This window comes from Lethenteron reissneri, chromosome 8 (genome assembly GCF_015708825.2).
Source record: "Lethenteron reissneri isolate LAM-NWPU_2019-01 chromosome 8, ASM1570882v1, whole genome shotgun sequence".
Classification (NCBI taxonomy): domain Eukaryota; kingdom Metazoa; phylum Chordata; class Hyperoartia; order Petromyzontiformes; family Petromyzontidae; genus Lethenteron; species Lethenteron reissneri.
This window is the reverse complement of record NC_083786.1, coordinates 13,348,344-13,370,129: the sequence shown is the minus strand read 5'-3', so window position 1 is coordinate 13,370,129 and position 21,786 is coordinate 13,348,344. Positions and strand designations below refer to the sequence as shown.

At 46.5% G+C, this 21,786-nt stretch overlaps 2 protein-coding genes across 2 annotated transcripts in view; one reads left to right on the top strand and one right to left on the bottom strand.

Annotated features, from left to right (window-relative positions):
* The first annotated feature begins 448 nt into the window (after window positions 1–448).
* LOC133361876 (DNA helicase MCM8-like) lies at window positions 449–21,525 on the top strand. Its single transcript, XM_061580863.1, is given in 19 exon segments — window positions 449–739; window positions 2,003–2,162; window positions 3,602–3,718; window positions 4,014–4,096; window positions 5,016–5,165; window positions 5,964–6,067; window positions 6,968–7,166; window positions 8,319–8,404; window positions 10,483–10,634; window positions 11,636–11,730; window positions 11,733–11,833; window positions 12,488–12,518; window positions 13,861–14,001; window positions 14,815–14,956; window positions 16,496–16,569; window positions 16,571–16,597; window positions 17,553–17,647; window positions 20,173–20,397; window positions 21,207–21,525. Coding segments are annotated over 18 exon segments (2,289 nt in total). The 5' UTR covers window positions 449–739; window positions 2,003–2,014.
* A 231-nt stretch (window positions 21,526–21,756) lies between these two features.
* LOC133361864 (phospholipase DDHD1-like) overlaps window positions 21,757–21,786 on the bottom strand; it is a 32,294-nt gene continuing 32,264 nt past the window's right edge. Inside the window, exon 6 of the mRNA XM_061580857.1 lies at window positions 21,757–21,767. Coding sequence (XP_061436841.1) covers window positions 21,757–21,767 — 11 coding nt within the window. The remainder of the gene's footprint in view (window positions 21,768–21,786) is intronic.

Here is a 21,786-nt window from a genome sequence, read left to right as displayed (position 1 = left end):
GATGGGTGAGTGCGTGGATGACACTGGCCAGAGAAGAGATGGACTGATGGGTGAGTGCGTGGGTGACACGGGCCAGAGAAGAGATGGACTGATGGGTGAGTGGGTGACACGGGCTAGAGAAGAGATAACCGGTTTGTGCCCGCCCTCACAGTCAGGCATATTTGCGGAATACACCACGCCGCCGTTGACCCTGCAGGCCATTGACCGAGCAACCCAACGTTCCTACCAGCTCCCTCTGCAGGAGGAATGTTTTTGTGACAGAGGGAAACCCCCTCGGGTTTGGCATGCAGCCCCTCCCTTGATTCACTTCAACCAATGAGCGATCGCCTTGCTTGGAGGGGCGGTACCGTGAGCTCTGCGCGTCGTCGTCCAATCAGCGGCGGCGACGTTGCCGCGCGCGGGAGATAACAAACACAGTTTGTGCGTGAGGCGGCGGAGATTTTAATTCGTTTCGTTTTTTAAATAAACAACTGCGGACGAGTTTAATGGCGAAGTCGCTTACACTGTGTAACGAGTAAAAAAAAACATCGCGTGAATAACGTGTACGTAAAAAAATTATAATAATCAAATCTTACTTTGCATGCGTCGTATACGTTGATACGTGAGTGCAGTTTGCGTGTTCTAAAGGCGCAGCACTGCAATTGCTCGGTGAGGTCGCACTGCTGCTGGTGGAAGGGCCTCTTAGTCTCAAGGGTATTTTGGCCTACTCTTCCACGCTGGCCAGCCGCGTTTGCAAGAGGTGTGGGAGTTCCCCACCCCCCCCCACCCCCCCCCACACGGACCTGAGCAATGAGCTTGCTTGGTGGCGAGATCTGTCGAGGATTTAGAAAATCTTCTTTGCATCGTGTTTTTAATCGCAACCCAGAGACAATCTGGGGGGTTGCAATCCCATTGCGAAACCCTATAGACCAAGACGGCATCGCTTATGGGGCAGTTTTCTTCACTGATTTTCAGAGAGGGGGGGGCTGGGGTATAGCACTTTGGGCGTACAGACAGCATCTGTGTGAGGGTCGCCACACGTTTAGCACCATGGGGGGTTTAACAGCAGCAACACGATGTTGTCACTCCATTGGAACCTCCTTTGCCAGTAGCAAAATATGATAATTGGGTTTTTATCCTTTTATCTGGCAACAAAACTGCGCCTTTTGGTGTCATCTGGTCCAACACTATGTGAGACTGGGCTCTAAGAAAAGCTGTCTCGGGTGTGGACCAATCAACTTCAAGGACAGTGTATACATCATTATCAGAGTTCTTTTTTGCATTTTGACTGCTTGTGTTGTGGTTATTGCGAACATGATCCCTTGTATACAGGTGCCAGTTTTTGTACCAGTTGAAAGGGTAAAAACCTATTACTATATTTTGCCACTGGTAAAGGAGGTCTCATAATGTCTGTTGTACTTGCATCGATTTGCAGATGGTAGTCGAGTAACAATCGACTAAATGTATTATTCTTGTGTTTGTTTGCATTCCGATCGCAGGTATTGTGGTCAATGCAAACATGACTCCTTGTAAAAAAGGTGTCAGTTTTGTTGCCAGATGTTGTCACTGTCGGGGACCGCACTAAGAACACTCACCTAGAGCCTTATGGTGCAGCATCCCTAGACATTTACTGCACTGCAAGGTACAACATGCAGTTGTCTAATAGAGCAGCCGCTCATTCCCCTTCACGTTAAAGTTGCCGTCTGTTAGCTGTTGAGTGATGTGTGCCCTCTTCTCTAGAGATGCGACCACGTTCAGCCACTTATAAGATAATTGATGATATTAAGGCCAGTTTAGATGGGGGACGACGGCTATGTGGCAACATCCTTTGCTCTCCTGCCCTCAGGCTGGCTTCACAGCCTCACTGTCACAGCAAGCACAAGGGGTTATGTTTACCGTATCCCCAACAACTTCACAGCGTGGGAAGACCTTCATCTGACGGTGCATTGACGAAAAAGGGCAGCGATTGTACATGCGCATGAAATGTCCTTAATTGCGTTGTATTTTTGTTTGTTTGCTTGAGGACACACAGGGCATGAGTGAGACGGAGGGTCGGGGGAGAGGAGGTGGAGGCTGGCTGCGAGGTGGCCACAGAAGCTGGCGCGGTGCTTCAAGAGGGTCAGGAGGTAGCTGGCGTGGCCGCTACAACGGCCGGGGAGGCGGTGGTGGCAGCTGCTTCCGTGGTAATAATAAACACATTCACTTGTAAGGGAGCTGGTAGGAACGTTGGGTTGCTCGGTCAATGGCCAGGGTCAATGGCGGCATGGTGTATTCCGCAAATATGCCCGACTGTGAGGGCGGGCACAAGCTGGCGTGAGTAGGTTAAACGTTGAGTTTTATAAGGGCATCACGGGGTGACCAGCCCCTCCCCACCCAGCCCCACCCCTCCCACCCCCCACCCAGCCCCACCCAGCCCCTCCCTCCCCACCCAGCCCCACCCCACCCAGCCCCTCCCCACCCTCCCCACCCAGCCCCTCCCTCCCCACTCAGCCCCTCCCTGCACGATGGACGGACGGACATAATAATCCCCTGTGGGCTGGTGTAACCAGGAGGTTCCTACCAGTATAACACATTCACTTGCAAGATCTTGTACCTTCATTTCGCCTTTCGATTCCCATCCCGACATGATAAGGATTCGAGTTTGGCTTTGCGGGTCGCTTTGATAGGCAGCTTTATAATGGACATCTGTGATAAAGAGCTTTATAGCTCATCAGATTCCGCCAGTATACATACAGATTATGATTCTTATGCGATACAATCTCAAAGCACCTTACAGCATATCTCATTTGAACCATTGCACTTCCCTGTCGTAGTCTAGCATAAGGGGTCTCAAGTGGCAACTTTCAGTGCAAGGTCTAATGCAGCACTGGTGTATGTGGTGACTTCCCATTTAAGTAATTTGCCAATTGTATTGAAAAAGTTGGCAAATTTGGACCATCCCAACATGGCCTGCACTTTTAAAAATAATGTCCTTGAATCAGACGTTTGTTAATACATCATCTATCCCTCATGCTGTGCAGGCCATTGGGGTTATTTGAGAAATTTTCACGATTTGTAAGTTGGTGAAGGCGGAGCGCATAGATGTGGGGGCATAGAAGCGCACTCCAAAAACGTATTTGTTTAACACATAGGCTTTCGCGACCAATATTATCCATACTACAGGTTTTTTGGGTTAGATCGTGTAAATGTATTTGTTGAGAATAGGTTTTCCTATTTTTTCTGGCAACAAAACAGGTGTTCAGATGTTAATACACCAAACTGAAACCTTTTACAAGGAATCATGTCTGCATTAACCACGATACTTGTGGTTAGAATTCAAACAAAAACATACTCTGATAATATATGCATTGTCTTTGAAACTGATTGGACCAATCATCTTAACACATGTTTTGTTTAGGGGAAAACCTATTATCATATTTTGGTACTGGCAAAGGAGATCCCATAATGTATTTGTTGCGCTGCCTTCTGCTGCCCACCACGTAGCCTCGCAAGCGTTATGACAACCCAGCATGCATAGCGGTTGCCAATCAAAACATTGTCCCTGGCTACTGCTTGCTGATGGTGAAATTCTAGATGATTTAATCATAGGTTCATCATGATCAATACCTACAAAATGTTTCAGGTGGATCCAATGTGTCATCTCCAAAGATTCCCTCTTCGTGCCAAGCCAGGGTCCTTCAAACCACCCTGGATGATTTCTGCCCATACCCAGGATGGAAGCTCTACTTTCCTTCCGAAGGTGGTTGATGTATTTTTATTGCCTCCGTGCGTTTGGCATCTTGTGGTGGTTTCATTGTAATAGTGACATATGTACTGCTATTTTGAATGAGGACTGTCATTGTCTATGAATGTTTAATTTATTGTCCATTCCAAATGCACTTTTCTTTTGTCACTTGATGAACACTTTCCAGTGCTACATTTTTCTGTGTTTTTTTGGGAATTTATTGGACCAGACACAGTATTTACATGACGACTGTTTGCGATGTCATGTTCCACTTGTATTATTGACTTTGTGTGTTTTGTTGTGTTTCTAGTTTATTGCAACTCCGGAGGAATTGTCACCAAAGTGGAGGCCTTTGAGAAGTTTTTCATTGCAAGACTTGAACTGTATAATAAGGTACTGTGAATTTACGTTACAATTCCTCGTTAGTATTTTTTTTAGCTTACAATAACTTTGGTATTTGTTTGTCAATGAGCCACCTGTCTATTTAAAGGCCTCCTGTTAAACCATTTTTGGATTTTCCAAGAATGCCTCAAGTTTCTAATGACGTATTGTATGCATGTTAAACTATACTTCAATAATATAAAGCCCTTTCGCTAATCGACTGCTGGATGAAGATCTTTCCGTACCATTTCGTGTTTTTGACGATACTGCACCAGTGCAGGTTGGCGAAGAGGGAGGTGGAGATGGGACTGGTTCAGATATCACTCACCACTGATTGTTTGCTATGACTGCGAATTTAACTCAACTTTTCGGGTCATAGTGCCGTGCTTGAACCACTTCACAACCATCGCTCCACCTCACTTGAATATCAATATAATTGTACCATAGATTTTCAGAGAAGGGCATTTATTGATCTTGTTTGGTGTCTTAGATATCAACTTAGTCTTATGGGGCAGAAAGCTGAGGCTCTTGTGTAACACATTCCTGCGGAGGGAGCTGGTAGGAACGTTGGGTTGCTCGGTCAATGGCCAGGGTCAACGGCAGCGTGGTGTATTCCGCAAATATGGCCGACTGAGGGTGGGCACAAGCCGCCGTGAGTAGGTTAAACGTTGAGTTTTATAAGGGCACCACGGGGTGACCAGCCCCTCCCCACCCAGCCCCACCCCTTCCACCCCCCATCCAGTCCCACCCTCCCCACCCAGCCCCTCCCCACCCAGCCCCTCCCCACCCTCCCCTCTCCACCCAGCCCGACCCCCTCCCATTTTTGGATGCCCGACGGACGGACGGACACAATAATCCCCTGTGGGCTGGTGGAACCAGGTGGTTCCTACCAGTAAAAGTTAATGTGCTCTGCTGTGCTTGTTTGGTTCAGGATGAGATTGAAGAGAAAGGTAGCATCCTGGTGGACTTCAAAGAACTGGTGGAGGACCACTGTCTGACTGTCGCTATGCCTACGCTGACAGATGACCTTGCTGAGACTCCTGACCGTGTGCTGCAGTACATGGGGTTGGCCGTGCATCAGGTCTACTTACACTGCACCCCACGTCTAGACATTCAAACTCAAATTTCACCCGAGTTCTCATCACACTGATATTTTGACCATAATCCATCAACAGTGATAATACTTGTTCTCGTACAGCTCTTTTTTTTAACCCACTGCAGGATCAGAGTCTTCTCACACCGTGCGGGTGGTGGGAGTTATTTGAGCATACTTCACCATGCTGGTCAGTGCATGGTGGTGAAGGTGGGGAGCACAGACTAGGAAGCATTAACGAACATCACAGCGATGGATGTTGCTGCACTGCTCTCTGCTGACAACGTAGTTCCACAGCAGCCTACAACACTGGTCGCCGATCCAAGCACTAGCCACTCCCAATACCTACTTGGATTGCTAAATCTGATAAGATAGGGCTCATTCCGATTGCTTTGGTTTTAGGCTGCTAATTCTTGTATGTATTTTGAACTTCTTACGCACCATACTTAGTAAACCGTAACATAAGTTTTGTCCAGAGTATCACCAATTCTAAACCTTACCCAAATGCTATGTTTAGACCTGATCTATTACAATTTAATATATCAGTCTCTGATTTGGAGTAACAAAAAAATAACATCTCATGGGGCAGTTTTTAAAACAAACCTTCCAACACTTCCATACAGACAAATGAATGAACATCGACCCCCGTCGTGTATAAATTTCACGCATGAACAAAAGTAGTTTCGGTTTATTTTCTTTTTGGAGTGAATATGACTTAGGGTCTTTGTCGGCAGCTGTGCCGATGATGTTGTAGCCGCTCTCACTGCTCGTGTCTGTTATTGCCAGACCCTTACGAAGGACTTGGAAAGTCAGGTGGTGCAGCTGCAGAAACAAGCCGACATCCAGCAAGAAGAGGCGCCCACCGTGAACGTGCCTCTTATAAACGTTCGGTAAAAATAATAATAATACATCGTGTTCTCCTATAATGCGGTGGTTGCATTCCTAAAGAACATTGCGTCATGGAAAAATCGCGTTATAATGAATAATCTATATTATAGGTAAAAGCACAGTCCGCGATAGCATGCGAGATGCGTACGCAGGCTGAAGAAAGTCTGAGGTGCGTGGGTATTGTCTTGGAAGCATCGAGCAGCATCCCGCCTTGTGTGATGCTACGCCGAGGCAGCCGTACAACCGCTTACTCCGACTCGTGCAACGTAGTTCTGCTAACTCGATCGCGTTATATCCAATTCGCATCCGTGTTGTAAAAAGTATGTTCTCCAATACATTTATCTCGTTATTTCTAATTCGCGTTATGAAAACACGCGTTATAAGAGAGGAGACTGTACAAGTACATCTACAGCCCATTTTGTAAATCCACTTTGAGTGAATGGAAAATGTCCCCCCTAACACTGAGTTTCTGCTTTTATTTAACGTAAAAAATAAAATAATGAGCCCTTACATGCACATACAAAGTTGGCTGTCGACTGTGCAACAGTTGCGGAGGCTGGTGTGGTGGCATCGATCGCATTAGGTTGTGATGACGTCTTGATGTTCATGTTCACATTTACTGTGTACTCTGAACTTAATGTACCTATATATGTCAATCCACTGTTAAATGAGTGCCTCACCGTGCAGGATGTGGTGAATAATTTTTGCCGTATTGCATCACACTGGACCGTGCGAGTTGACTAAGCTTGCATTTTACCCTGACCTGTACGATTACGTAAGGTCAAACAACCCCCACAATCGGCACGGCATAGGGAGGCCTTCGTTCAGCAGTGGGATCGACGGTGGGTTGTACATTATTGGTTTTATTTCGTAAAATTTTCACGTCTCGTTTTTGTGACCAGAATTTACAACTACGAGCCGCTGACCCAGTTGAAGAACTTGCGTGCCAACTGCTACGGGAGGCTGGTGGCGATCCGCGGCACGGTGGTGCGTGTCGGCAACATCAAACCGCTGTGCACTCGTCTCGCCTTCTCCTGCAATGTGTGCGGAACCGAGCAAGCGCTGCCGCTCCCGTACGGGAAATTCACGCTCCCGACCAAGGCAGGTATCCCGCTCTCAAGTCATTCGTTCGTGCATTCATTCACTAATTCATTTGTTCTCAAAAGCACAAATCGGCCCGAGTGAGCCCGTTCTGGTCAGATTACGAAAACCAAACGGGATTGAGCTGCCTCAATGAGGGCCTCCTACACTGCTTTTTGTGTTTAGTTTGTTGTCCTTACCCCCGCACTTCCAATTATCACGGTTGGTTACGTACGGTGCTAAAGAAGTTCAACATACATTAATTCGCCATGCGGGTCGTGGGGGTTATTGGGCTATTTCACCATTATGGTTTGCGTGGGTTGGTGAAGGCGCTGACAGCGTAGTTCTGCAGGAGAACACAGCACCTACACTATGGGGACCTCATTTGCCAGTAAAAATATGATAATTGGTTCTTTACCCTTCTATCTGGCAACAAAACTGACACCTTTTGCAAGGAGTCATGTTTGCATAGACCGCAATACCTGCAGTCATAATACAACAAAAGAACATAACTCTGATAATGTGCACTGTCCTTGAAGTTGATTGGTCCACACCCGAGACAGCTTTCCTTCGAGCCTAGTCTCATATGGGTTGGACCAGATGACGCCAAAAGGCGCACGAGTGCGCCTTTTGGCGTCATCTGGTCCAACCCATATGAGACTAGGCTCGAAGGAAAGCTGTCTCGGGTGTGGACCAATCAACTTCAAGGACAGTGCACATTATCAGAGTTATGTTCTTTTGTTTGTATTATGACTGCAGGTATTGCGGTCTATGCAAACATGACTCCTTGCAAAAAGGTGTCAGTTTTGTTGCCAGATAGAAGGGTAAAGAACCAATTAACACAGCACCTGTTTTATGGTTGTCACCCATCCAAAAATGATCCAGGGTCAACGCAAGCTGGGTTGAACAGGTGACCACACCAGGTGTTTAGGCATGGGACTGCAATGGGGAGCCGGGAGATGGCAGTCCTGGGTATCGCCTCCTCATATGGCGTGGGTTTCTCTGGGTACTCCAGTTTCTTCCTGGCACAATTTCAATGTTCCCTGGTAATCATGTGTTCCCACGTTGAAGATTTTATATGGCTGAAAAATGTTACGTTGTCGTTTCACTGTCGCGGGTAATTAATTTGGTCATGTTCGTCTGTTCGTGGCGTGCGTTTTTAAACGTCTAAAGTGCGCAGATGAAGATTGCCGCTCGAGAACATTCATGCCGAACAGACGCTCTCAGCTCACCGAGACTGTTGACTGGCAAAATATCAAGTGAGAAAAACGCAAGGCTCTCTTCTGTTGAGTTATACGTTCAACAAAACAAGGTTAAAACAATTGCGAGTCAGGCATTGCACTGTCTCACAAGAAACATAATTAATCACAATGTACTCACGCCTGTCTTTAAGCACATTAAAGTGTTTGAATAGTATTTGTATCTCAAAGTCCTGTACTCGTACAAATGCAATTGGAAATCGGGATAAAGGTAAACGATCGAGTGACTTCGTCGCCAACACTGAAGTCCTCAAGTCAGCGAAGGTCATCAGCATCGAGGCCATGGTCCTCAAGACACAGCTTCGTTGGGCAGGGCACATCGCCAGGATGGAGAACCACCGCTTGCCTAAGATCGTGCTGTATGGGGAACTGTCCTCTGGCCATCGCGACATAGGGGCACCACGAAAGCGATACAAAGACTCCCTGAAGAAGTCCCTCACTGCTTGCTGCATCGATCACCGTCAGTGGGCAACACAAGCAGCTGATCGCAACTCCTGGCGGCACACAGTCCACCAGGCCACCTCCTTCTTCGAAGATACCCGCAGGGCCCGTATGGAGGACTAAAGGAGAAGGAGGAAGAACCATGATCCCTCAGCACCCATCCCAGATGAGACCTATACTTGCAGCTGTTGTGGCAGGACCTGCTTGTCCCGCATAGGCCTCTTCAGCCACCAGCGTGCCTGCAGAAGACGTGGATGTCCTTCCTAGATCTTCGTTCGCGAAGCCAAGCCATGATGATGGTGATGTAAAAGTAGAAGGAATTTTACACTGGCCGATTACGTAATAATAATTTACTTATTTATGCCACTTGCACGACCATACCAACTCACGCGCCTTTGGTGGGGGGTAACGGCCAATGCCAAGTCGCACGCCTTTGGTGGGAGTGAGGGGGAAATTTAATTTTGCGTTAAAAATGCTATAAAAATACAGCGTTAAAAATGCTATAAATACACTAAACGCCGACGTAAATTCTTCACTGTGTCATGTCCCCCCCACCCCGATGCGTGCAGTTACTAATGTTTACAGTCGCTAGATGCTAGCACTCTAGGCAGTAGACCTTTTATTTATTTATCACGCACGCACGACGATACCAAATCACGCGACTTTGGTGGGGTGGGGGCATTTTCTTTCGTGTTAAAAATGCTATAAAAATACACTAAACGTTCAGGTAAATTCTTCACTGTGTGATGTCTCCCCAACCCCGATGCGTGCCGTTATTACTACTATTCAGTCGCTAGATGTAGCAGGTACCACCACAGTCGGTATGCAGTGCTGTAATCATATCAGGTACCACCACAGTCAGTATGCACTGCTGTAATCATAGCAGGTCCCACTGCACGGGACTAGGCCTCACCATGCCACTCTGTCAGGTGAGTACTTTGTGCTATAGAGTCGATAAATACTGCGAGAGTCAGCATGTACTACTGTAGTGATAGCAGGTACCACCACAATCGGTATGCACTGCTGTAATCATAGCAGCTTCCACCACAGTTAGTATTAACTGCTGTAATCATAGCAGGTACCACCACAGTATGCACTGCTGCAGTAAAAGCAGGTACCACCACAGTATGCACTGCTGCAGTGAAAGCAGGTACCACTACAGTATGCACTGCTGTCATCATAGCAGGTACCACCACAGTATGCACTGCTGTCATCATAGCAGGTGCCACCACAGTCAGTACGCACTGCTGTTAAATTTTTAAGAGTAGTAATCTCAAACCATACATAAAACATTTGTACAGAAGCTGAAATGTGAACTTATTTTATAGAGGTTGTAGATTCAAGACACAGCACATCCTGCTTTATGAGATTTATTTCGGACATAAAAGGGGAATTTTTGTGAAATGAAAGTTAAATTGGGGGTGAAGAAGTTGTGCAGTGCTTAGCATCCTGTGTCATGACCGCACTGACCAGCATGATGATGTTAGCCAAAACAACCCTTACGACCGGCACGAGCAGGCCTTCCTTCAGCAGTACACTGCGACAGAAATTGCCATACGTTCCACACGTGGGATTTAAACCGTTGCGAAAAGAGAAGAGTCTGTTGCAGGCAGTGAAGGAGTCTCGATGAATTCCAGGGTGCAGGAGCTGATGCACGGGGAGCAGCGTGAGGCCGGCAGGATCCCTCGCACGGTGGAGTGTGAGCTCACGCACGACCTCGTCGACAGCTGCGTCCCCGGGGACGTCATCACCCTCACGGGCATCGTAAAGGTCGCCAGCAGCGATGAAGGCATGCCCCGAGTTCGTTAACCGTACCTGTCTGTTTTGTAAAGAGAAGCGAACGCTTTAGAGTGGCTGCTCTAGGATGCAAACTCCGATTCGTTGCATGCATGATGTGGAGAGGCTCTTGCATAAAGTGCTGGACATGTGTGTATATCTTCTTGGTTCTTTCGGTAAAGTCACATAGAAGGAAAATAATAAAATAATAAAAATTAAACATAATAAAATAATTCTCACGACGTCTCGGCCACAACGCAAGCAGCCGTCTTCAGGTGGAGAACAGGTCTGTCGAGACGACAGAGTCGTCTCGAAGACGGCTGCTTGCGTTGTGGCCGAAACGTCGTGAGAATTATTTTATTATGTTTTATTTTTATTATTTAATTATTTTCCTTCTACGTGACTTTACCAAAAGAACCAAGAAGATGAATCCCTGCAGTCATGAAAGCTTTAAATCGAAATGTGTGTATATGTACATATATACACGATCGAGACTGCCTTTAGAGCCTGCAATCTTTCGTCGGCTCTCTGACTTATGCCCATAGTAGATATGTGCACAGAGATGTGAATACTTGCACCATGGGTATAGATCCACAGTGATCGTCCTTTGGATTTGCCGCAACATAACTCTGCAGCTATCTACATCACTTTTTTATGCATGGTGGTAATACATATAAGCACTGTGCAGGCTCAACCATGTTTATCTTTCAATGTCTGATGAGATCAGGTGCATTGCAGGTGATTTGGTCATAGGCTTGTTTCAAATAAAGGGAGATGTTTCGACTATTTATTCAGTGGAAGTCCAGTTAATATATTCTGGCAATGTTTATTGGCCGTTGCGTCGAGATGTGAATCTGAGCTATCATGCTTTACACGTGCATTTTAAGACATGTTTGATCAAGCCACGATTTCTAATCCAATGTAAGATTAACCTTTGATATTTACACCGGGTGACCTCTACTGTTTTCCGTCTCTGCCTGCCCGTGTGGATGTCTTGTGTGCCACTCACTCAAGGACGCAACAAAAGCAACAAGGACAAGTGCATGTTCCTGCTGTACATCCAGGCGGTGGCGGTGAGCAACACCAAGGGCAGCGTAGTGACGGGGGCGGGGAAGATACGGCACCTGGGGTGGCGCTGGATTTCTCTCTCAAGGAGCTGTATGCCGTGCAGGAGATCCAAGCGCAGCCCGACCTCTTTCGTCTCCTTGTGCAGTGAGTGCACAACAACGACAACAGCCGCCATTCGCCATTAAGTGGCGGTGATGTCACCACAGTGCTTGTGCCAGGCTAGATGCTACTTGTGCATGCAGTGAGTGCACACACAAATGTGCAGGAATGCTGTGGCTGGGTGGTGGCTCATAGACCAGTGCTGTGGCAACTGTGATTAACCGGGTTCTCAAGTGTAGTGAGTCGATGCTTTCAAAACCCGGTCACCATTGACTCATGTATAGAGACTCTGAGACTCAGATAGAGATCCGTTGACTTACATAGAGACTTATCGACTTGCATCGACGGAGTTGAGCACACCTGCCCCTCATGGGCTGTTGGGTGTGTTAATATCAAATGAGTTGATCGTGTGGCCCAGAACATGGAGGCAGTAATGTAATTTTACCATTACCACTCACAATAAATATAAACATATCATTACTATTCAAGTCATGATGTTTAAAAAAAATGTACATTGTAATTTCAACTACATGTTCGTGAAATACAGCAAATGTATTTGGAATATTAAGTTGATGGAAGAAAATGAACAGGGTTTTGTATTGTCCCTGAGATGGAAGAAAGTGATTATAATATAACAGTGCTCTTTATTATCCACTATGTTTTCATTCCATAAGTGGACATGTCTGGTTTGTTTTGCAGTTCTATTTGTCCGACCATTTACGGCCACGAGGTTCGTACAAAACATACATATACACCATGAACCATGGGTGCACGGTGGATACATGTATATTAACTGAACCACTATGATTTTTAGTTTACAGTTATCAATTCCAAGGGTTGGTATACACTGTAACACGAATCATTTGGTTTACCGTTGCCTGCGCAAGTGAGTTCTGTCCTTGATGAAGACATTTTATTCTAGCAGTTTGTCTATTCAATTTTATTTTTCACATTACAGTCTTAAACGCCTTGTGCGCCTCATATAATTACGTGCGTTAGTGCTGCATCATGTCACCTCCGCGAACATGATTGAATTTCAGAATTTTAAATCGAGTGACAGCTCATTGATATACGGGTGGAGGGATTGGGTATGAGAAACCATCAAATAAAACGTGAGAACATTGTGGTCTAAAGGAACTCGGCTGATTCAACAATGTCAGCCTTCAAAAGTAAGTTTTATAAAATGCTAAATGAAGACTAAATCATAAGAGTGTCCGTGCATTCACTTGCGAGTCAGCAGTCGCAGATTCTCACGGAGGCTTCTGATCCGCAGGACAAAGTACGCGTTTTCATTGACCTTGCACTTCCTGTTGTACTCTGTGGGGTAGTGACATGGACACTTCATTCCTTTGTCACTAAATGTATTCATAGGATCTTGGGGTACCGATGAGATTGTTTTTCTTTTTACCAAACTACTCTGATTAAAAAGTAAAATGATGCTTGTTATCTGTACAATACAGGAGTTTCAATGACACAATGTTGGCACCCTTCTATTTGGTTCATCTTGGTCACTAAGTTCTCTCTGCCAAGGGTAAGGCCACGATCTTTCTGGGTGCAGCTGATTAACAGCTTGCCGTGTGATAGGAATTCACTTGTCTGTTACTATATTTTGCCACTGGTAAAGGAGGTCTCATAGTGTAAATGCTTACCCCGAGCTCTCAATACCCTGATAGTGCGCTGTTTTCGAGTTGTACGCCTTTTGGCGTCATCTGGTCCAACACCAATGGAGACTAGGCTCTAAGAAAAGCTGTCTCGGGTGTGGACCAATCAACTTCAAGGACAGTGCCTTTCATTATCAGAGTTGTTTCTTATTGTTTGCATTTTGACTGCTTGTGTTGTGGTTATTGCAAACATGATCCCTTGTATAAAGCTGTCAGATTTTGTACCAGTTGAAAGGGTAAAAACCTATTACTATATTTTGCCACTGGTAAAGGAGGTATCATAGTGTTGTCTGTTGTACTTGCATCGATTTGCAGATGGTAGTCGAGTAACAATCAATCGACTAAATGTATTATTATTATTATTCTTTGCGATGTGATCCTTTTTCTCGCTTTTGCTTTGCAATCCCACAGCTGGTAAAAGCCGGGCTGGCCCTGGCCCTTTTTGGCGGCGTCCAACGCTACGTGACGGACAAGAACCGCATCCCCGTGCGCGGAGACCCCCATGTGCTCATCGTGGGTGACCCAGGCCTCGGCAAGAGCCAAATGCTGCAGGTGGCGGCGGCGGCGTTGACAGCAGGGTTATATTTGCGGAGCTTGTTTAAATGAAAATGCGCGAGGCCTTGCAAATATTAGCGTGCCTTCGCAAATTCCATCCAGTTGGATTCGTGATACCGATGATACGACACCTGGTATTTTCCAGGCAGGCTTCTGTCCCAGGAATAAATCGTGTTCATATCCTGCTTGGTTTTCTGAAGTCTTAACAACCCTGGGTGTATTCATGGTGATGTTGTCGCATGCTTCTTAAATGATAATTTATAAGTAAAACGGCCGTCTTATAAGCACACAATAGCATGGTCTTGCTAACAGTGCCATGATGTATTTGACATTTGCACAGATTTGAAGCCATAGATGTTTGGACTTGGATCATTCTGCATCTACCCACTTCAACAAGGGGAATCATTCATTTACGTGTATTATGTAGCCTTCTTACTAAATCGTTGAGAATGTGCTCGATCTTGTAAGATCTAAGAATATAAGCAGATTTTGAGCCTGGATAGTGCTTGGATGGGGGGGTGACCACCCTACATGCCGGTTTGGTTTTGGGTCGCTGTGGGGCTACGTGATGCACTTCAGGGGGGCAGTACAGAAAAAATCCATTCTGTATTGTATCCTCTCACATCTGCTCCTCACCTTGCCACCTCGCACTCACCAGCATGGTGACGTAAGATCAACCAACCGCCACGACCTGCATGGCCTTGGGGAGGCCCTCATCCAGCAGCAGATTGACGGAAAGAGTTGTACGCCCCACGTGCCATTGGGTAACTACGGATTGGGTGTTGCGTTGTTGACGGTGCTTCGTTATAGGCGGTGTGCAACATAGCGCCGCGGGGCGTGTACGTGTGCGGCAACACCACCACCACGGCCGGACTCACCGTCACGCTTTCCAAGGACGGTCCCTCAGGGGACTACGCGCTGGAAGCTGGTGCCCTGGTCCTGGGAGATCAAGGTGATGGCCCCATTACAACAAACGTGCGCAACTTGCACCTCTTTCCACTGCATAACTGAGCCGTGCGGGGGACCACGCCGAGCCAGCCAGCTCGGCTTGGCTCGGCTCAGTTGGTGCCAGGTGGTTTTTCCACTACAAAAGCTAAGCTGGTGATGCTGGTGGTCGGCGCAGAATGAATAAGTCGGTAGCCACGCTCCTGGCTCTGCACATCACGGTTTGGTTCTGGCTTGCCTCTGAATCACAGTGAAAAACCACCCATTCCAAAAGAGCGCCGTGCTATCATGATTAGGATTTACCGGTGGAAAATGGGTGTCATTTACAGAGGCATCCCTGGTTTTCAAGCAGCAGTGCTCATGGCTAGGCTTAATCGTTTCATGAAATATCTTCATGCCCTCCACGTTTAGCAACATGCGTTTCTAATATTTTGATTATTTTGCTGCTATAAATGTCCAAATGGTAAGCCACTTTGTTGAGATATCCTTTGTGGCCAGGTCGCTTTTGAACAATAAGTACCTCAGTGGGCTTTGTCTGGTAGGATGGGGATTGTTTAGTTGTATTTGTGTGTGTTTTGGTGATTTGTTTACCTTTCTTGTACTTGCACTCCTGTCATGTTTTTGTATTGTTTGTTGTTGTAACGTTCTTACCTGCTCCGACTGGACATCTGTGAAAAAGACTTTTATAGCTCATCGGATCCATCCAGTATAAATACATTTTTGATTCTGAAATCTCAACCTGACCACTGCAACTCTGTCCGCTGTGGCCCCTGTACAGTGTCTTGAGATCCTGTTGCTTTTAGATGCTATCTACAACCATATTGTCAATACCAGTGGTTCTCACCGGCGGGTACGTGGACCCCTGGGGGTGAGCGAGGTGGTTTAAACATTTGTGAAATTATATAATAGATGTGTCATCGGTGAATTATCATGTACGAATCTGCCAATATAAAATAACTGCGATAACATTTCAATCCGCATGGTAACCTATAAAATACCTTTCTAAACTCATTGATCATAAACAAAGTGGTTTCGAAGAATAACCAGCGAGTGCGAAGAAATGACATCACGCATGCAGAGCGTCCGTTGTTTTTTTTATTCGCTTGCAGTCACGAGCCAGTTAGGATACTTCACAAAATGGACAATTGGTTAAAATATTGATGTTCGTTCTTCTTACATTTATTTTATCAGAACCATGGTGGGTCAGGCAAGGGGGTAACCGTTTGAAACAAAATTCAACAGGGGAGCACAGTAGCCAAAAAATGTTGAGAACCACGGCAATAGACATTGAAATGTCGTCGTTGAAATGCATCCATATCTCACAACACTGTAAAAAAAAATCACATTCATAGCGATTCATGTTTCTAATTAGTGACGTTTTCCTGAAATCAGCAAAAAGTTTGGATTTGTACTCAAAACATCTCTCAGAACTCCAACTGGTATTTGTGCTGGGTTCATGACGCACGCAGGGGACTGCAAGGCGTTTGCTGTCCCCGTAAGAAGTTAGGAAACGACCCTCGTGTGTTGCGTATGTTTGTTTTCTTAGGCTTGTGCTGTATCGACGAGTTTGACAAAATGCCAAATCAACACCAGGCACTGCTGGAGGCGATGGAGCAACAGAGGTATCAGCTTGGCCAAGGCTGGCGTGGTGTGGTACGGGAAGTGGGCACGGGGTTTTTAATTGGCAGTCGCGCACAGAGCTGGCTGAGTGGCTCAGGGGAACGCTTAGGCTCGTGTCAACACGACTGAGCCACATCCCCTGGGCCCCGAGGTTTGTCGCCCAATATAAACCAGATTCTCGTCTGTGCAGTGATTTTGACGGATGGTCTCAGCAGAGTCCGAAGTGTCCTCGCAAATAAATCCATCGTGTACAATTTCGATTTGTTTGCGTAGCAGAGCTCGCAGGGATAAATTCGTGTTTTTGGCAAATCGTTGCGTGTAAAACTTGAACTTTTTTTTCTGTCATTGAGAGAAAAGCATATCTTGATGTTTTGGATAGTTCTTCTGGAGGAATATCTTAATTATAAAGTGTATGTATGTGTGTATGTTGAACGTCTTTTGCGCCGTACATAGCCAACCGTGCTAATTGGAGGTGCACGTAATAACCCGCTCGCAACAAAACAACCACGTAAGTCAGGGGTGGGGAACATTTTTCTCACCGAGGGTCGAATGGGGCTTTCAAATCCCGTTGGCGAGGAGCCACGCGTTACAGCTCAGTCACTTCTCACAGCAAGAGTCCCCTGCGTTTACAGAAGTGACCGATTGCACTCGGAATTAAAAAAACACGTTGCCAAGTAAAAATTATTCCTCTCTAGCACTTGATTAGTGCAGCTAAGATGCTCGCAGTCACGGATTTAATATTTTTGTAAGCCGTTTAGAAGTTTTAGGCCTCACGTGGTCGTATGACCTGCGGCCCATAGGTTCCGCATGCTTGGGACGATTGAACCCTTCCCTGCAGAGGTGAAAGTAAGCCGGTCTGGTTGATGTTTCTAAGACGGCCTGTGGTTCGATCTGTTGCAGCGGGTGTTTTCTCATGGCGAAACATGCTCAGTCTTGTGTCTTGATGTCTACGCTACATTTACGATATCTGTCTGGCCGTGCAGGTTTGCAGCCTTCCGGCACGAACGTCCATCGTGGCAGCTGCCAATCCTGTCTGTGGGCACTACAACAAGTCCAAGACTGTCTCCGAGAACCTAAAGTTTGTGCTTCACTTCTGAATTCACCGTACTCCATGACTGATTTTTCAATACTCATACATTTGCGGTGGTACGTGTTCGGCACGTACCACCACATATCATAATGTGCTCGCTACCGGATAAACGTAAGACTTCACGAGATGGAGAATTATTTTCCAAAATTAATAACAAATAATAACTTACAGCCCTTTGTCAAGGCTTTGCTAATGGAAACTATTTTTATTATACTTCACCAGTCTGGTTCGTGTGGATTGGTGAATTTGATGGGGAGAAAAAACTGGTTTACTGTTCGCCGTGGCTGGGAATCAAACTCGGGTTGCCGGCTTCACATGGCGCTAACTACTGTGCCACCGCTCCTGCGCTCAAGGTGTAAACTAAACTAAAACTTTTGATTTTACCAGGTAAAGCCCAGTGAGCTATTAGCGCTTTTTCAGAAGTTGGCCACAAATGATAGCTCAACGAAGTGGGTTATCAAGTGGAAAGGAAGGTATAGTCAAATACATGTTTCTAAATGTGGAGGGAAAAACTGGAGGACCCTGAGAAAAATCCACGTGACCACGGGGAGAACATGCAAACTCCAAATACACAGTTGCCAGGGTCGGGACTGAACCCATGACCTCCTGCATACCAGACATCTCGGTGATTTTCATTAACATTGTGAGGTTTGTCATTCATAGGAATGTACATGTTACGCAATATGAGGATTTTATCAAGTGCCAGCATTATATGCTGTCCACTTTTGCCACGGGGTAGTGGGCAAAGAGCTTTTCGCATTTTGGAGCAATTACAGAGATGCACAACAGCTCAGTGAAATGTGACATCGATTGGATGAGCGCACCAAGGTTGATTGTCTGGAGATTACACACGCGCAAACAATCTCGCTCGCTTCCCAAAGTGCCGTGCAGCTCCGTGTGTGCGGTTTCAAAATCAATTCCTGATTTGACAGTGGTTGGATTTGAGTCTTTGAATGGGGTTACCCAGGAAAGTCTTAATGAATCCCAAGGCTTTTATCAGGGGATATTGGGTTTCAGTTTTCTTTGGACAGTATCTTAATGAGTGCAGAGAACTGTGGCACATATTCTTGGTTCTTTCGGTAAAGTCACGTAGAAGGGAAATAAAAAATATATAAAACAATAAAAATTCTCACGACGTTTTGACTGCAACAAGCAGTCATCATCAGGTGATGAGCAATCATCAGGTGATGATCATCATGTGATGATGATTGCTTGTGTTGCAATCGAAATGTCGTGAGAATTGTATTGTTTTATATTTTTATTATTTTATTGTTTCCCTTCTACGTGACTTTACTGAAATAACCAATAATAGGAATCCCTGCAGTCACGAAAGCTTTAAATCAAAATGTAACTGGCACAATTAGCTCACTGCACTGACCATTGCGCTACAGCTTTTAGTGAGCGATTAAATCACAACCAAACAATTATTGTATCCTGAGTTTTTGTCGGATCTGCAAGTTAGATCATGTCCTGTAGTTACAACATTCCATTTTGGAATCGGGGAATTTGGTGCATTGCTAATCCTCTTACTGCATTCGGCTCTCAAGTTATAAGCGTTTGACAGACACACCGATAAGCAGTCATCTTTCAATGAGTAAATAATGATTGTTAAATAAGCCAAACCTCCTACACATTTCACAAGTAGTACTAATCGCATATCTGCTTTTCCCATAAATATGCAAAAATTCCTCTTGATATGCAAATTTTTGTCAAGGCGCTCTTCCTCCTCCCTCCCAGCTTAAATATACGCTCCAAGCCTGGGTGTGTCATTCAGACTCTGTCGTCTCAACAGACCTGTTCTTCACCTGAGGACGGCTGCTTGCATTGTGGCCAAACGTCGTGAGAATTATTTGATTATGTTTTATTATTTTATTATTTCCATTCTACGTGACTTTACCGAAAGAACCAAGAAGATGAATCCCTGCAGTCACGAAAGCTTTAAATCGAAATTTAAGCACGACAGTGATTGTTTACGGAACTGTGTCTGATCTCCCATTAAAAGCCACGCAGGATGAGAAGTGCCCTCCTGTCACACTTTGACCTCATCACATCATTTCATCCTTGGATTTGAAACAGAATGGCAGACCAACAAACAACTGATTAAATGAACAGTCGGCCGATGATGGTCGTTTACGATTAGTGAGTCCATTCACCTATTAACAGCTCACTTGGCCCTCCTCGCTTTCTGTTTTCTATCCTCCTACGCCCCCCAACCTCCTTCTTCCACCCGCTCCCTCAAATTTCTTTAAACAAAAATTTCACCTCACCTTCGCATATAAAAGTACACACACCCCTCTCGCGGTCCCCACTCAATGGGTAGGGTAACGAGCCCAATCTCCCCCCTTCTTTAAACTCACGTGCACAGCCTTTCGGTCTGACTAATGTCCGAGGAATTTCTGTACACCACTCCCCCCCTACCCCCACTCTTTTGTGGTTTGTGCTCCATATCGGGCTCCTACTGAAAAAAAATCAAACAGCTGACCCGGCCCTGCTGCGTCGCGTGTTGAACGCAGGATGGGCAGTGCCCTGCTGTCGCGCTTCGACCTCGTCTTCATCCTGGTGGACACTCCGGACGAGGAGCGCGACCACGTGCTCTCGGAGCACGTCATGGCCATGCACGCCGGCAAGCGGCTGCTGGCGGGGGCCTCCGTGAGCCGTGCGGCTGTCCCTGGGCTGGAGCTCGCCGCCTCTCGTCTGACGATGTCCTCGGTGACCTCTCTCTTTCCGATCGACTTAAGGTAACGACGGCTCAGAATAGAACCTCCCTTTTTGTCGAACCGTTGATGGATGACGGCCACCCATGCCGTGTGGGTCGCGGAGGTTGTTTTACCTTTCTTTGGCATGCTGGTCGGTGCAGGTTTGGTGTAGGCGGGGAAGCGTAGATGTGGGCACATCGAAGCACTGTAGTCCTTAGGGTGCTGATTTGTGTCTGGAAGCTTTCGCCAACCCATGATCAATTTGGCCGGTTTTCAACAGGGCAAGTTCTTAATAGAAAGACAACTTTAAATTAAAATGTTGGTACTATTTACGAGAGTTATCATAACCACCCACCTCCAGACAGACGGACTGAGATATTGCATTTATGCTTTACCGTTCACGGTGTTGTTGTCCTAAGATTAGACTCGCCCATGCCATAGGGACGCGGTGTTTTCACCATTGGCTCAGGTTTGTAAATTGAAGATGAGCACCGCGCTCAATGCTAAATAGAGCAATAAATCACTTAGACTTTTTTATTTATATGAACTCTTTCCCATTCTGAGACATCTGCAAGATGGGTCCCGCTCACCACTGAATCTTGGAACGCGCGAGCGGTTGACGTTAATTTTATTCAGAGAGGTGTAGCGCTGCTGTGTTTAAAAACATCACCGCAGAGAACTGCAGCGACACGACCGCACTCTGCGATAGCTGGCTCCACACTGTGCCACATGCCCTCCCGCCGTAGCATTTTACTTCCGATTCCGTTCCGATGGCGTAAACCCACGTCATCGGAACGGATTTGGAAGAACAAACGATGACGTACACATACACGTCATCGGAATGGGAGAAGGTTAATTACGGGCGCTCGCCGCGTCGCCCTGCGCGCGTGCGCAGGCCGGCGCGGCGAGGCGCTGGACCCCGTGCCCCACTCGCTGCTGCGCAAGTACGTTGGCTACGCGCGGCGCTACGTGCGCCCACGCCTCTCGGCAGAGGCGGCGCAGACACTGCAGGACTTCTACTTGGAACTGCGGCGGCAGCACCACGGGGGAGATGGCACGCCCATCACCACGCGCCAGCTCGAGTCGCTCATCCGTCTCACCGAGGTGACCCCACGTGCCTCCCTCCCACCGCCCGCCCCACCACCCTGCTTACAAACTATGTCCCAATAGATCGGGGGTCGGCAATCAAAATAGCAACGAGAGACATTTTTTTTTAATTCAGTAAAAAACTCAAGTTGTCAAGAGCCGCAGTGCATGTTAATAACGTCACGAAGCAGTCCTTAAAGAGCCGCATGCGGGTTCGGAGCTGCAGCTTGCTGACTCCTGCAATAGATAACTAAAAACTAAGCTATTCAAATGTAATTTTACCAGGTAAGGCCCACTGAGCTATTTCGCTCTTTTTCAGAAGCGACCTGGCACAATGATTGCTCA